This window comes from Megalobrama amblycephala, linkage group LG16 (assembly GCF_018812025.1).
Source record: "Megalobrama amblycephala isolate DHTTF-2021 linkage group LG16, ASM1881202v1, whole genome shotgun sequence".
Taxonomy (NCBI): domain Eukaryota; kingdom Metazoa; phylum Chordata; class Actinopteri; order Cypriniformes; family Xenocyprididae; genus Megalobrama; species Megalobrama amblycephala.
In genome coordinates this window covers 24,559,485-24,574,787 of record NC_063059.1, presented here as the reverse complement: position 1 = coordinate 24,574,787, position 15,303 = coordinate 24,559,485, and the positions used below count along the sequence as shown (strand labels likewise).

Below are 15,303 nucleotides of genomic sequence, written 5' to 3'. Positions count from 1 at the left end.
GTTTGATTCATCTCTAAGGTGTCAGAGTCCTGTCACCCCTCATTAGAGTCATTGTGCTCCTGGCCAACGTCCAGCAGACGGGGCCGCTTCCTCCTCTCGCCACTGTGGCTGTAATTAATATGCTAATGAGGTTCTTTCTCTCATTCTCGTTCACCCTCTCACTTTCCCCTCTCCTTTTTCTCTGCTATTATCTGTTGTTTAAATGCCCTCTGCCTGCAAAGGTCAGACTCGGATGGTGTTTTTTACTGAAGAGCGGTTCGACTTGATTTCACCCGATAGTTCACCCCTAACACCCACATATCTGTTAAAACACACTCCCCACTGTGTGAATGACAGGTCTGTGTCTATAATGTTGTGTTGAAGCCTACTGGGAGGGTCTGGTGGTGGTCATAGACTCTGCACATACATGCTTTCATATAGTCTTTCCCCAAGTCATTTTCTCATCAGTATTATCTTTTTTTTCTTCTTCTTTTTTTCTTTTTTTTTTTGCATTGTGACAATCAAGCATATTTAATCCCCTTCCTCCAAACATCTGCAACCTACTGTAATGTAAAAACAAATACTGCATTACTCATAACGGCAATGCAATATAATGGCCAAAATGGCCAATTATGGTAAATTATATTAAATGGCCAAAATGGCCAATTACTGCAATGCATATATATATATATATATATATATATATATATATATATATATATATATAATATAATATAATATAATATAATGAATGATTTAGGGATGGACTGAATGGACTAAATGAAAATTACATAAAAGGCCAATATTACAATACTATACTATTATGTGTAAATTAAAAATAACAAGCAAAATCAATCATTTTAATTGCCATCAGTAAATATAGGCATCACAAAATTATAATATACTGCATAAAAATTGATTTTCATTTTTAAATTTGCTTAAAAAATTAAATTTTAAAACTTTAATTATAAAACGGTTAGTTCCTGTCCTTGATTCTGATTGGTCAATAGCTGTGTTTTATTCACAATAAAACACGGCTATGACCGCTTCACCCAACGGTTCTGTTCAACCACTCTTAGCAATGTAAACTGTTTGTTCTCAATTTGTATTGTTCATTGAAGCTTACAGTATTATGTAGCAGAGTATTGTGAGAAAGAGATTGAGTGAGCGAGTTTATTACCTGCATTCAGATTTAGCATTTTCCTTCAGGTCAGTCCTATGTTCATAATAAAAAATCTGTTTAAATGTCTGACGTATTATCCTGTCCTTTTAACAGTTAAGGGGTTTTCCCGTGACTGACAGCGCTAGTCAAAGCATTTGTCAGTTGCGTCTTGTTCCGTGTTCACAACATTTCAGACTTTTCAACGTAAAAGTCTTCACTACTGACTGACACACTCATAAAGACAGTCTTTGCTGCCATCTAATGGCGTAATTATGTAACTTCTGTTGCTGTTCACTATCAGGGACTATTTTTTCCGGCGGAAGGAAGGCTTTTAGTGAAAGTTTACTTCATGAAAGTTGCTTTGATACATATTTTTGGCTTTAATAATTGTATTGTGTGGTAACCATTTTATAAAAGCAGTAAGGTACTTGAGGCTAGTGCTGTATCATGAATAAGTCACGGCTGAAGGGGTTGCAACTCTAGCATGAAAGAATACAAAGATGTTTACATGGGTTGTAACTCGTGGCAAGAGATTACCTTTTTTTCCTAATGTTTTATTTCTTGGACAACCCATACAGACAGTTTTTGTAAGATTCATTGCCTGTTTTGTGTTTGAATCATCATTGATGAGATCATCATCTTTTGTTCTTTCACAGGTTTCCAAAGTAACACACACGGAGTTCTGTCAAGGTCGGACCATGCGCTGGGCCCTGGCTTGGAGTTTCTATGATGACGTACCTGTGCCTGTAAGCTTTCCGCACTTCCTGCACTAGTTGAGATTCAGCTAGTCCTCACATAACCCATGCACCCTAGACTGTTTGATTTTTGTGTGTGGGAAAGCAACACCTGCTGAATATTCACTGTGCTCGGCACTCTTTAATAATGCATCTTTAGCCCATTCCATCAGATACACTTGACCTGCTTCCTAAGGCACGGCGCACCTCCTTCTTAGCAACAGTTGCCCAGACAGGGTGACGGTGCTATATAGTCACGCACTTCAGAGGGGAAAAAGAGCTATAAAAGGGAAAAAAGGGTTGAGGGGATGGAGAAGGGGGCGGTGGGATGATTTGTTATAGTCTTTCAAGAGAATTCCCCAAGTCCCAGATGCCCTTTTCCTCACAAGCACTTGAGCAGAAAGATTGGCCTACATATCTGTCTGCGAGCCGCTCTGCCCTCATACAGCAGATTTCTAGGGCTGTACGGACATGTCTAGAACTGGATGGCACCCGCATCCTTCTGTGCTTTATCCCTCTCCCATTCGTGTTGTTTTTTGCTTCCTGTGTCCATTCTTCCTCTCTGAAGCCAGCTGAGCCCCATTAGCAGCGAGCACAGAAGCTAGATCAATCTCTTTGACAGTGAAATGTATTGCATGAGAGGTAGGGGGTACAGTGAAGACTCAGACAAAAAAGGTAGGGTTTGAAAAGGACCCTGCGGTGCTGAAATCGTGCCTGGGATATGAGGCTGTCGAAGCAGTGGATTTACAGTGGGGGTGAAGGCTGAGGGGTCAAAGGTCGGCAGGCGGGAGGCAGTACTGGGGGAAGTGTAAAGCGGGGCAGAATGAGCCCAGTTGTCAGCATCCGTGGATAACCGCTGATCATTGCGGCACTCATCTGCTTGTGTTCAATAATTGAATAATGACCTTTTATTCGTCTCACCGCAGTGAAAATCCCAAGGCTCGTGATTTTTTTTTTTGTACATTTACGAGAGAGGCCCCTTCAGACACATCAAGAGGCTCGGTGTTGAGAGCGGAAGCTATTTAATGCGGGATCTACTCAACCTACTTAGAGCAAATGTGTCGCTGGATAAATAATGGACAGAATGGAGGGGGTTATAATTCACGGTGAAGAGGGGATAAAAGCAGTGCATCGCTCTGATTAAGACTGATAGAAATTAATTAAGAGGGAGCGTGTGGATCGATGTGTGTGTTCATCTGTTTCCATCCATTATGTGCTGATCACAAATGGGTAGAGATTGCACTTTTTGACAATCTATAAAACATCCTGCTCAGTGCATCTGAGGCAAAACACTGAAGATGCAGGTAGTCTGATCATATTTAATTTTTCGCAGTATATAGTCCTTACAGAATTACTTCTTGTGAATTTAGGTATGCTTTGTTTAAATAGGTTTTACTTTGTCTGTGGGATGATTTTGTCATGCTTAGCCGAGTTTGACAACTTAAAGTCAGAAAATGGCGCCCTCTTGTGTTGGAGAAGGATGCTGGACTGAAAGGGGAACCGCCTTAATGTTAAATCTTTTAAAATCAGGCATGTGAACCTGTTTTTTCCCTCCATTCAATATGACTATACATATCGTAATATACAATAATATGAATTATTTAGAGAATGTAGATTATATTACATTTATTGAAAAAATAAAACTATTACTACTGCAATAACTGTAAAATAGAGAGTAATAATAATAATTATTATTCAAAATATTTGTATTTGAATTATTTAAAGTCTAAAAATTAAACAAATCAATAGCGAAATATTACTGCTGCAATAATACTACTGTACTGTAAAATGAGAAGCAAAAATTTAATAATAATTAACTTTTAATAGCTTAATAGCTTTTATTTTGGAAGAACACTGCTGGAAGACCTTAAAGCTTCACTTTTGTTAACAAACGTTGACACGAGAATGAACCTCGTTGGTTATCACACTTCAGGAGAACATGCTTGAGCTGCTGCTTACCACAACGGATGTGTGCGTTGGTTAATTTTTAGGGTTGCAAAATTCCGGGAATTTTCAAAGCTGGAAACTTTCCATGGGAATTAACGGGAATAAATGGGAATTAACGGGAATATATGGGAATTAATGGGAATAAACAGGGAATATAACAGGGTACTTAAATGTAGTTGAAAAAAACATCTTGCAACATAATTTTGGTTAAAACAACCATATTTAATGCAATTTTAGTTTAATTTTTTACCATTCACATTCCTCACACGGCACTAAGTAACTGCAGGGCTATTGAGGCCACACCCCCTGCATGCACTGTGCTTCCCCCAGTCCATGACATGCACATTTGATCAAAAATACAGAAAAAAATGTAATATTGTGAAACATAACTACAATTTAAAATAATGTTATAATAATTGATATACATAAAAATATAATTTATTTCTGTGATCAAAGCTGAATTTTCAGCATCATTTCTCCATCCTTCAGTGTCACATGATCCTTCAGATATCATTCTAACATGCCAACACAACTGTTTCCAACAATGATTAATAACAAATAAGTTTCAAATCAGCAAAATTAGACTGATTTCTGAAGGATCATGTGACACTGAAATAAATAACACATAACAATTGCTGCAATAAAAATATATTTACATATTTACTAAATTAAAATTAATTAAATATGAAAAATAAATAACTGTTATTTCATGTTATGACCAAACAAAATGTTTATATTTGTTTTTATATGATACATTTTATATAAATATTATAAATCTGTATAAATTTCCCAAAATTTCCAATTAATTCCCATAAATTCCCGTAAATTCCCATAAATTCCTGTTAAGTTTCCAAATTGGAATATTTCCAAAATTCCCCAGGTTAAGTTCCCGTGGAAAGTTTCCGGAAATTTTCTCTAAATTAAATCTGTTCATCATATAAAGTGATCGTGTCTCTTCAGAAAATTTGGACTAAACCGCTCAGTTCATATGGATTCGTTTTACAATCTCTTTATGAACTTTTTAAAGCATCAAAGTGGTAATTGCGTAGCTGTCTATGGAGGGACAGAAATCTCTCAGATTTCATTTAAAATGTCTTAATTTGTGTTCCAACGAAAGGGTGAGTAAATGATGACAGTATGTCTTAAATACATTTTGCACATTTTCTACCTTAAAATGTGTTTTCAAACAAGGGTTCGGGGGACCCCAAGGAACATCCTTCCTGGTTGTGTCCCCCTGACAATGACCCTTTTGGAAACCATCATTTAACCGTTGTCTGTTGAGACATGACAAATTTGACAAACGGCAGAACCAGCAACTTCAGCACAGGGAGTTATTCAGACACTATAACTAGCTGACTGTGCCTAAATCAAATCTGCTTAATGTAGTTATGGTATATGAGGAAGATAGTTAAGATGTATGGTCTAGTGTGTACTAAACGTATTGTTTATCCAGACAGGACAGAAGCAATGGGGTGTTAAGTGGAGTAAGATGCTGTGATGGATGCCAGATTGCCTGTGTGATTTGTCTTGTATTAGGATTGACGGTTACAAAGACCACAACACAATGGCTCTTATCTAAAAAAAGACGACCACAGGAAGATTAAATATGAAAGGTGTTTGTCTGGTGAGTTGTTAACACTCATGGATGACTGCAGTAGTGGATGATGGGTGTGGTGTGTTAGTCGGCAGTGAGGGGGTCGGTCCATTGGCTTGTGATGAGTCATGTTGTCCGTTTATCTGCTCTAACAACAGATGCTCTATTCGAGGAGGAAAGAGACATGTGACTGGAGCAATGCTTCTGTTTCCTCTGCTTGTAAATCAGCTGTGATGAAAGCTTGAAAAGTCAAATATGACTGTCGCCACGTTTATTGCGCTGTGCATGTAGTGTCTCAGTACAGCATGATTCAGTGGTTACTATACATCATAAATTACTTTAAGCACAAGATAACTAATACTGCACTGAGCTGTTCAGACACAAATGTCTCTTTTCTAGGGCAGCACTTATAATGCCAAAATGAATCCATGGGTAGCTTTGTTGTTGACACTTATTTACTGCATTCATTCATATATTCCTTTGCATAATATGCGAAAACAAAAACACACATCAGGTAACACTCATATTACAAGGGCATATGAATCAGAAATATATATGGAGACTGCAGCCTAACTACATTTAATGTAGAAGCCCAGTTTGGCAATGGCAATTTATTTATATAGCACAATTAAATACAATCTACATTGTCCAATGTGCTTTACAATAGCTAAAAACACAGAAAAATACAATAAGTATAAAGACAAAAAATTATTAAAGGTGCCCTAGAACTTTTTAAAAAAAGATGTAATATAAGTCTAAGGTGTCCCCTGAATGTGTCTGTGAAGTTTCAGCTCAAAATACCCCATAGATATTTTATAATTAATTTTTTTAACTGCCTATTCTGGGGCATCATTATAAATGAGCCGATTCAGGGCTACTGGCCCTTTAATTCTCCTGCTCCACGCCCACGGAGCTCGCGCTTGCCTTTAACAGTGCATAAACAAAGTTTACACAGCTAATATAACCCTCAAATGGATCTTTACAAAGTGTTCGTCATGCATGCGGTATGCATGCGTCGGATTATGTGAGTATTGTATACTGTTATATTGTTTACATTTGATTCTGAATGAATTTGAGGCTGTGCTCCGTGGCTAACGGCTAATGCTACACTGTTGGAGAGATTTATAAAGAATGAAGTTGTGTTTATGCATTATACAGACTGCAAGTGTTTAAAAATGAAAATAATGATGGCTCTCTTGTCTCCGTGAATACAGTAATAACCGATGGTAACTTTAACCACATTTAACAGTACATTAGCAACATGCTAACGAAACATTTAGAAAGACAATTTACAAATATCACTAAAAATATCATGATATCATGGATCATGTCAGTTATTATTGCTCCATCTGACATTTTTCGCTATTGTTCTTGCTTGCTTACCTAGTCTGATGATTCAACTGTGCACAGATCCAGATGTTAACTGGCTGCCCTTGTGTAATGCCTTTCATAATGTTGGGAACATGGGCTGGCATATGCAAATATTGGGGGCGTACACCACGACTGTTGCGTAACAGTCGGTGTTATGTTGAGATTCGCCTGTTCTTCGGAGGTCTTTTAAACAGATGAGATTTATAAAAGAACGAGGAAACGATGGAGTTTGAGACTCACTGTATGTCATTTCCATGTACTGAACTCTTGTTATTTGACTATGCCAAGATAAATTCAATTTTTCATTCGAGGGCACCTTTAAGCAATAATACACATACACAGAGAATTGTAAAAACATACCATAAAATAGACTAGAATTAGTGCTTCAGCGTTAAAATATAACAATAAAAGACAATGTAAGGGTGCAATTTGGTTGTTTTTTTTTACAGAGAAATCATCAGTTTCGTCCTTTTTTTTTCTTTAATTACAAATACATTAATGTTTTATACTAGTCTGTCTCAAGCTTATTTAAAATAGTGTTATTTTAGTATTATTTATATACAGTGTTATATTATTTATTAATATTTTGAATTAGATTTAGCTTTATTTTTAATTTTGGCTTGTTTTTAGTCATTTTTAGGTACTTTTTGTCATTTTTAAAATTATAAGTTTTAAAGTTATTTATTTTTATTTGTTCTAACTTTAGTCATTGTAATACTTTAAATTAAACTATTTCATTTAGTTGCCAAGGTGTGATTTTTTTTTTTTTTTTTTTTTTTGTCATTTGTTTTTCATCTAATATTCATATTTTATTTCAGATTTATTTCAATTAATAGAAATGTTTTTTAATAGTTTTAATTTTAATTAGCAATAACACTGATATAAAAATCAAACAAGTGTGGTTTGTTAATCAGATGGGTTGATTTGTTGTCATTGTGGGGTTGATGGGTTTGTCGTTACCCAGTGTTCTTGGTTCTTGTGAAACTGTGTGCTATTCATCTGACAGCAGCAGACAAACATGAGTGCCACAAGGACTCCAGATAGCTACAGCATTATTCATTGAACTCGAGGCCAAGGTGAACTTTGTGTTTTGCTGCCCTCTATTGGCAACCAGCTATTCTTGCATCTTTTGTATGTGTGTGTGTTGAATGCTGCTGGCTGCAGACCTCTTACATGAGGTCTTACTCTTAGGTTATCTAACAAAATCTCATTTTCTTTCTAAATCTCTCTCTCAGTCACCCCCCTGTAAGAAGCGTAAGCTGGAGAAGGCCCGTAAGCCCCTCACCTTCACTGTACTGAAGCCCACTGTGGCGGAGCTACAGGCGCAGGCACCCAGCATCGGCTGCACTGACATCAGCCCCACAGAGAGTGTGACTGCCTGGCTGGAGAAGATCCTCACAGACCTCAAGGTAAATAAAAAGAGAATGGAAAATGGATTTAATTTCAAACATTGGTGTGTTTCCATTTATTTTATCAGGGATAAATGGTAAGGATGGTAATATTATTATTAATATTAAATAACTAATTTAAAATAATTATTATTAAATTAACAAAAAATAATAATTATTAATGTTGTTATTATTATTATCATTATTACTTTGTGAGTTATTTAGCAGACACTTTTTTCCCAAACTGACTCACTGTAGGTTTACCATATTATGGAAGCTTGTTTCCGCCATGAAATAAAAAACAAAAAAGGTAATTGCGACTTCTCAAAATTCTGACTTTTTTCCTGCAATTATGAGTTTATATTTCACAATTTGTTTTCTCAGAATTGAGATGTAAACTCAGAATTGCGAGTTATAAAGTCAGAATTGCGAGATGTAAAGTCAGAATTCCGAGTTATAAAGTCAGAATTGCGTGATATAAAGTCAGAATTGCGAGTTATAAAGTCAGAATTGCGAGTTATAAAGTTAGAATTGCGAGATGTAAAGTCAGAATTCCGAGTTGTAAAGTCAGAATTGCGTGATATAAAGTCAGAATTCCGAGTTATAAAGTCAGAATTCCGAGTTATAAAGTCAGAATTGCGAGTTATAAAGTCAGAATTGCGTGATATAAAATCAGAATTGTGAGTTATAAAGTCAGAATTGCGAGTTAAAAAGTCAGAATTGTGAGTTATAAAGTCAGAATTGTGAATTATAAAGTCAGAATTGCATGATATAAAGTCAGAATTGCAAGTTATAAAGTCAGAATTGCGTGATATAAAGTCAGAATTGCGAGATATAAAGTCAGAATTGCGAGTTATAAAGTCAGAATTTTGGATATAAAATCAGAATTGCGAGTTATAAAGTCAGAATTGCGAGTTGTAAAGTCAGAATTGCGAGTTATAAAGTCAGAATTGCGAGTTATAAAGTCAGAATTGCGTGATATAAAATCAGAATTGCGAGTTATAAAGTCAGAATTGCGAGTTGTAAAGTCAGAATTGCGAGTTGTAAAGTCAGAATTGCGAGTTATAAAGTCAGAATTGCGAGTTATAAAGTCAGAATTGCGAGTTGTAAAGTCAGAATTGCGAGTTGTAAAGTCAGAATTGCGAGTTGTAAAGTCAGAATTGCGAGTTGTAAAGTCAGAATTGCGAGTTGTAAAGTCAGAATTGCGAGTTGTAAAGTCAGAATTGCGAGTTATAAAGTCAGAATTGCGAGTTGTAAAGTCAGAATTGCGAGTTATAAAGTCAGAATTGCGAGTTGTAAAGTCAGAATTGCGAGTTGTAAAGTCAGAATTGCGAGTTGTAAAGTCAGAATTGCGAGTTATAAAGTCAGAATTGCGAGTTATAAAGTCAGAATTGCGAGTTATAAAGTCAGAATTGCGTGATATAAAGTCAGAATTGCGTGATATAAAGTCAGAATTGCGAGTTATAAAGTCAGAATTGCGAGTTGTAAAGTCAGAATTGCGAGTTGTAAAGTCAGAATTGCGAGTTGTAAAGTCAGAATTGCGAGTTATAAAGTCAGAATTGCGTGATATAAAGTCAGAATTCCGAGTTATAAAGTCAGAATTGCGAGTTATAAAGTCAGAATTGCGTGATATAAAGTCAGAATTGCGAGTTATAAAGTCAGAATTGCGAGTTGTAAAGTCAGAATTGCGAGTTAAAAAGTCAGAATTGTGAGTTATAAAGTCAGAATTGCGAATTATAAAGTCAGAATTGCGAGTTATAAAGTCAGAATTGCGTGATATAAAGTCAGAATTCCGAGTTATAAAGTCAGAATTGCGAGTTATAAAGTCAGAATTGCGTGATATAAAGTCAGAATTGCGAGTTATAAAGTCAGAATTGCGAGTTGTAAAGTCAGAATTGCGAGTTATAAAGTCAGAATTGCGAGTTAAAAAGTCAGAATTGTGAGTTATAAAGTCAGAATTGTGAATTATAAAGTCAGAATTGCATGATATAAAGTCAGAATTGCAAGTTATAAAGTCAGAATTGCGTGATATAAAGTCAGAATTGCGAGATATAAAGTCAGAATTGCGAGTTGTAAAGTCAGAATTGCGAGTTATAAAGTCAGAATTGTGAGTTATTAGGGGTGTGATGAGATCTCTAATGTGATGAGATTTCTTGTCGAGGCGAAAAGTAGACTGCGTCCGAAAACCTAGGTAACTGTCTTGCTGCCTCACTGCCTCGCTATCTTATAAGAGAATGACTTGTACGGCAGCATTTGTGCATGAAGGTACCTCACGAAACTGATTTCGGACAGACTTCTGAGGCAGTGTAACAGTTTAATGATCTACAGCAATATAGCGCGAGCTTTGGTGAGAACTAAACAAATATTTAATTATTACAGTAGTAATTTCTCGATAGAAATGATATCAAAATTGAAATATGTTGGTCAAAATCGTGCATTTATACACAAACTGAGCAGCAAACGCAACTTTCGGACGCCATCTTTATTTTTCTAGCTCAACTGTCACAGAATGGAAAGCACAGGATTGTGGGATATCAAAGGCAGCTAAGGATACATCCATGCTTCCTTCAAAAATCGATCTGAGGAAGGTATCTCATGAGACAGGAAGTGAAGCTAACATTGGATTCGGACGTGCCTTGATGCCTTACTACCTTGAAATGTGTCCTCAGAAGGCAGCATTTTCCAGTTTTCGAACGCAGCCGTAGTCTCGTGATGTTGCCATGACAGAGTGTTAGGATGATTAGGAAAGAATATCATGTCACCGCTACGTTTACATTACGCCTCCACTGTCGTTTTGCTTTGTATTTAAATAAAAAACATTTAATTCAGTTAGATAACGGTCGGCGCCGCTCCATATACAGAGTACAGTGGCATGAAAAAGTATGTGAACCACTTACAGAATCTGTGAAAATGAGAATTCTTTTAATAAAATAAGAGGGATAATAAAAAATGGATGTTATTTTTTGTTTAGTACTGTCCTGAGTAAGATATTTTATATAAAATATGTTTGCATTTAGTTCACAAGACAAAACAATAGCTGAATTTATTAAAATATCCCCATTCATAAGTATGTGAACCATTGATTCTCAATACTGTGTGTGGTTACCTGATGATCCACGACTGTTTTTTTGTTTTGTGATGGTTGTTTATGAGTCTCTTGTTTGTCCTGAGCAGTTAAACTGAGCTCTGTTCTTCAGAAAAATCCTCCAGCTCCTGCAGATTCATCAGTTTTCAAGCATTTTTGCATATTTGAACCCTTTCCAGCAGTGGCTGTAGGATTTTGAGATTCATCTTTTCACACTGAAGACAATTGAGGGACTCAAACTCAACTATTAAAAAAGGTTCAAACATTCACTCATGCTCCAGAAGGAAACACGATGCATTAAGAGCCGAGGGGTGAAAACTTTTGAATTCAAATATCAAGGTAAATTGTACTTAATTTTTCTGCCAGGAAACATGCAAGTATCTTCTGTTGGTTCCGAAGGGCAGTACTAAATGAAAAACAATTATATTTAAACAAAATAAGAAAAATTGTGACATCTTCATCCTGTTCAAAAGTTTTCACACCCCGACTCTTAATGCATCGTGTTTCCTTCTGGAGCATCAGTGAATCTTTGAACCTTTTTTTAATAGTTGTGTTTGAGTCCCTCAGTTGTCCTCAGTATGAAAACACAGATCTCAAAATCATTCAGCCACTGCTGGAAAAGGTTCAAATATGCAAAAATGCTTGAAAACTGATGAATCTGCAGGAGCTGGAGGATTTTTCTGAAGAACAGAGCTCAGTTTAACTGCTCAGGACAAACAAGAGACTCATGAACAACCATCACAAAACAAAAAAACAGTCGTGGATCATCAGGTAACCACACACAGTATTGAGAATCAATGGTTCACATACTTATGAATGGGGTTATTTTAATAAATTCAGCTAATGTTTTGTCTTGTGTACTAAATGCAAACTTCTTTTATGTAAAATATCTTACTCAGGACAGTACTAAATAAAAAATAACATGCATTTTTTATTATCCCTCTCATTTTATTAAAATAATTCTCATTTTCACAGATTCTGCAAGGGGTTCACATACTTTTTCATGCCACTGTACACACGATCGCGAAAGTGAAAGTAAACGCGAGGGCGCATTCAAACGCAATTTCAATACCCCGCATTTGAAAGCGGCTTCCTGATGAATGCAAATATCTCTCAATATGAAAGCTATTTTAGGCTGGGCAGTGTAGTTGTAACCATCTCTTAGCTCTGTATCAAAGAAAAATGTGGTCTTATTTGCACTTTGAATATTGAGAGAGTGCGATCATGGTTGCACTTAAAGTGTTACCAAAATGAATAACAGTTTTCTCTTAATCTTATTAAGCACAAACAATAAGGTTTCATTTGTTAACATTAGTTAATGCACTGTGAACTATCATGAACTAACAATGAATGACTATTTTTATTAACTAACATAAACAAAGATGAATAAATACTGTAGCAAATATATTGCTCATTGTTAGTTGATGTTGGTTAATTCATGTTAAAAAATGAGACCTTATTGTAAAGTGTTACCATTTTTATTTATACTGTTTTTATTTCTATGATCAGTTTGTGGAAAGGAGTTCAGTTAGGAGGTCAAAAGTTGTAGAAGCTCATAAATCATGTACAGTAAGATCTGAAGAGACTGAAATCATACAGAAGAGAAGCAAGTCAGTTGAGTTAGTGGCAAAACCTTTTACAGTAGTTGAGTATTGTTGTCTTTTACTGCATATTTTCATACTCAGAAAGTAGAACTGAAATTACATTCATTACAAGATGATTAGTTAAACATTTCAAATACACCTGCAGAATATTTTTTCTAGTCATGTATTTCGCCATCTTGTCTCGTCTCGTGAACTCAATCTCGAGTCTCGTCTCGTGAAATACCTGTCTCGTCACACCCCTACGAGTTATATAGTCAGAACTGCGAGATATAAATTCAGAATTGCGAGATATAAAATCAGAATTGTGAGTTATAAACTTGTAATTGCTTGTTATTTGTTACTTGTTTTTTTTTCTCCGAATTACGAGTTTATATCTCACAATTCTGACTTTATAACTCACAATTGCATGTTATGAAATCAGAATTACGAAATATAAATTTACAACTCTGAGAAAAAAACAGTCTTTTTTCCCCTCACAACTGGACATTAGTTTAAATCTCGCAATTACGAGGAAAAAAAGTCACAATTGTGAGATGGAAAGTCACAATTACCTTTTTTATTTTTTTATTTAGTGGCGGAAACAAGCTTCCATTCTATATGGACAGTGGTTGACACAATTGTTTAACACTGAACTTCCCATCTTCAGATACTTCACAAGCGGGTTCCTTGTGGAGAGGCGGAGCTTAGCCTCTTCCTGACAGCAGTGGAGAACACCTGGATTCACGCACGGCAGAAGAGACGAGAACAGGGACGACATCTGCGCGAGCTCCCTAGAGCACAACCGGCCTCCGCCATGGATACCTCTGCTCCATCTGTCCCTGACACAGACACTCCAGCACCAGAGGAAACCACAGCAGAGGGCAGCAACGGGAAGGAGACAGACGAGCAGCACAACCCAAAGAAAGGTGCTGACGTCCCAATGGAATCCCCCACCGAACCAAAAGAAGCGGATGTTAGCGGTCCTCAAAACCCAGAGACGGTACAGCACTTTCTCTTCAAGTGCCTGGTGAACGTGAAGGAAGAAGAGAATGATGTGGTGGTGGAGATGCATTGGGTGGAAGGGCAAAATAAAGATCTGATGAACCAGCTCTGCACTTGTTTGAAGAACTCTCTCTTCCGACAGGTAGCCAAACCCACCTAACACTACATGGGCTTTGTTAACGTTTCCTTCCCTTTTCTGACACAGATTCACAGCAGTAAATGAAACTAAACTCCAAACCAAATGGACTCTAAATGAAACAAAACTCCACTATCAGATGTTTTATTAGCCACTGATCAACGTTGTTTGAACTAAATTTTATCACGTTTGTAATAAAAATATTTTAAATATTTTTGTTGTCAGTGTCTTTGTGACTTTGGTTTAAGGTGCACTCAGTCATTTATTTTATTCACGAATTCAGGGAAAATTGCCAGTCCAAATCACTTATTGCAGATCTTAAATGGATAGTTCAGGCAAAAATTAAAATTCTGTCATTTATTCTCCCTCAAGTTGTTCCAACACTGTATGAATTTCTTTCTTCTGCTGAACACAAGAAGATATTTTGAAGAATGTGGTTAACTAAACAGTTGTGGACCCCATTGACTTCCATAGTATGGAGAAAAAAGAAAAAAAAAAACTATGGAAGTCAATGGGGTCCACAACTGTTTAGTTAACCACATTCTTCAAAATATCTTCTTTTGTGTTCAGCAGAAGTAAGAAATTCAGTCCTTGTAATGCTTGGCAATTACATATTGTAACGTATAATAATATTGTCACAATTTTTTTTAAAGTAGCAACAGATTTTTTTCTTTCATATTATGATAGAACATCCAAGTGTTATTGAAAAAAAAAAAAGTAGGGCAGGGACTTGGTTCTACCTATCAGTTGTTGATTGAACTTTAAGATGTCTTAAGTCTGTTGTTTTTAACGGAAGATTAAGTTATGACATTTTGATGAAACATTTAAAAGTAAAACAAAAATTAATTAAAAAATAAAACGTATTCACTGATGAATTGTTCTACGGAAGAGGATTAGGGCCAAGCAATAATAAAAACATTAATCCATCTCGAGATTAAAGTTGTTAAATTTCGAGAAAAAAGTTGAGATAAAATGTTGAGAATAAACTTGTTAAATTACGAGAAAAAACTCGTTAAATTTCGAGAAAAAAGTCGAGATAAAATGTTGAGAATAAACTTGTTAAATTACGAGAAAAAACTCGTTAAATTTCGAGAAAAAAGTCGAGATAAAATGTTGAGAATAAACTTGTTAAATTACGAGAAAAAACTCGTTAAATTTCGAGAAAAAAGTCGAGATAAAATGTTGAGAATAAACTCGTTAAATTACGAGAAAAAACTCGTTAAATTTCGAGAAAAAAGTCTAGATAAAATGTTGAGAATAAACTCGTTAAATTTTGAGAAAAAAGTCGAGATAAATGTTGAGAATAAACTCATTAAATTACG

At 35.8% G+C, this 15,303-nt stretch overlaps 1 protein-coding gene across 2 annotated transcripts in view; it reads left to right on the top strand.

Annotated features, from left to right (window-relative positions):
* mettl16 (methyltransferase 16, N6-methyladenosin) overlaps positions 1-14,193 on the top strand; it is a 48,973-nt gene extending 34,780 nt beyond the window's left edge. For both annotated transcript variants that reach the window (XM_048160859.1, XM_048160858.1), the window contains exons 8-10: positions 1,798-1,887; positions 8,023-8,196; positions 13,511-14,193. In XM_048160859.1, the coding sequence (XP_048016816.1) occupies positions 1,798-1,887; positions 8,023-8,196; positions 13,511-14,005 (759 nt within the window). In that variant the 3' untranslated portion in view covers positions 14,006-14,193. The remainder of the gene's footprint in view (positions 1-1,797; positions 1,888-8,022; positions 8,197-13,510) is intronic.
* The last annotated feature ends 1,110 nt before the right edge of the window (positions 14,194-15,303 follow it).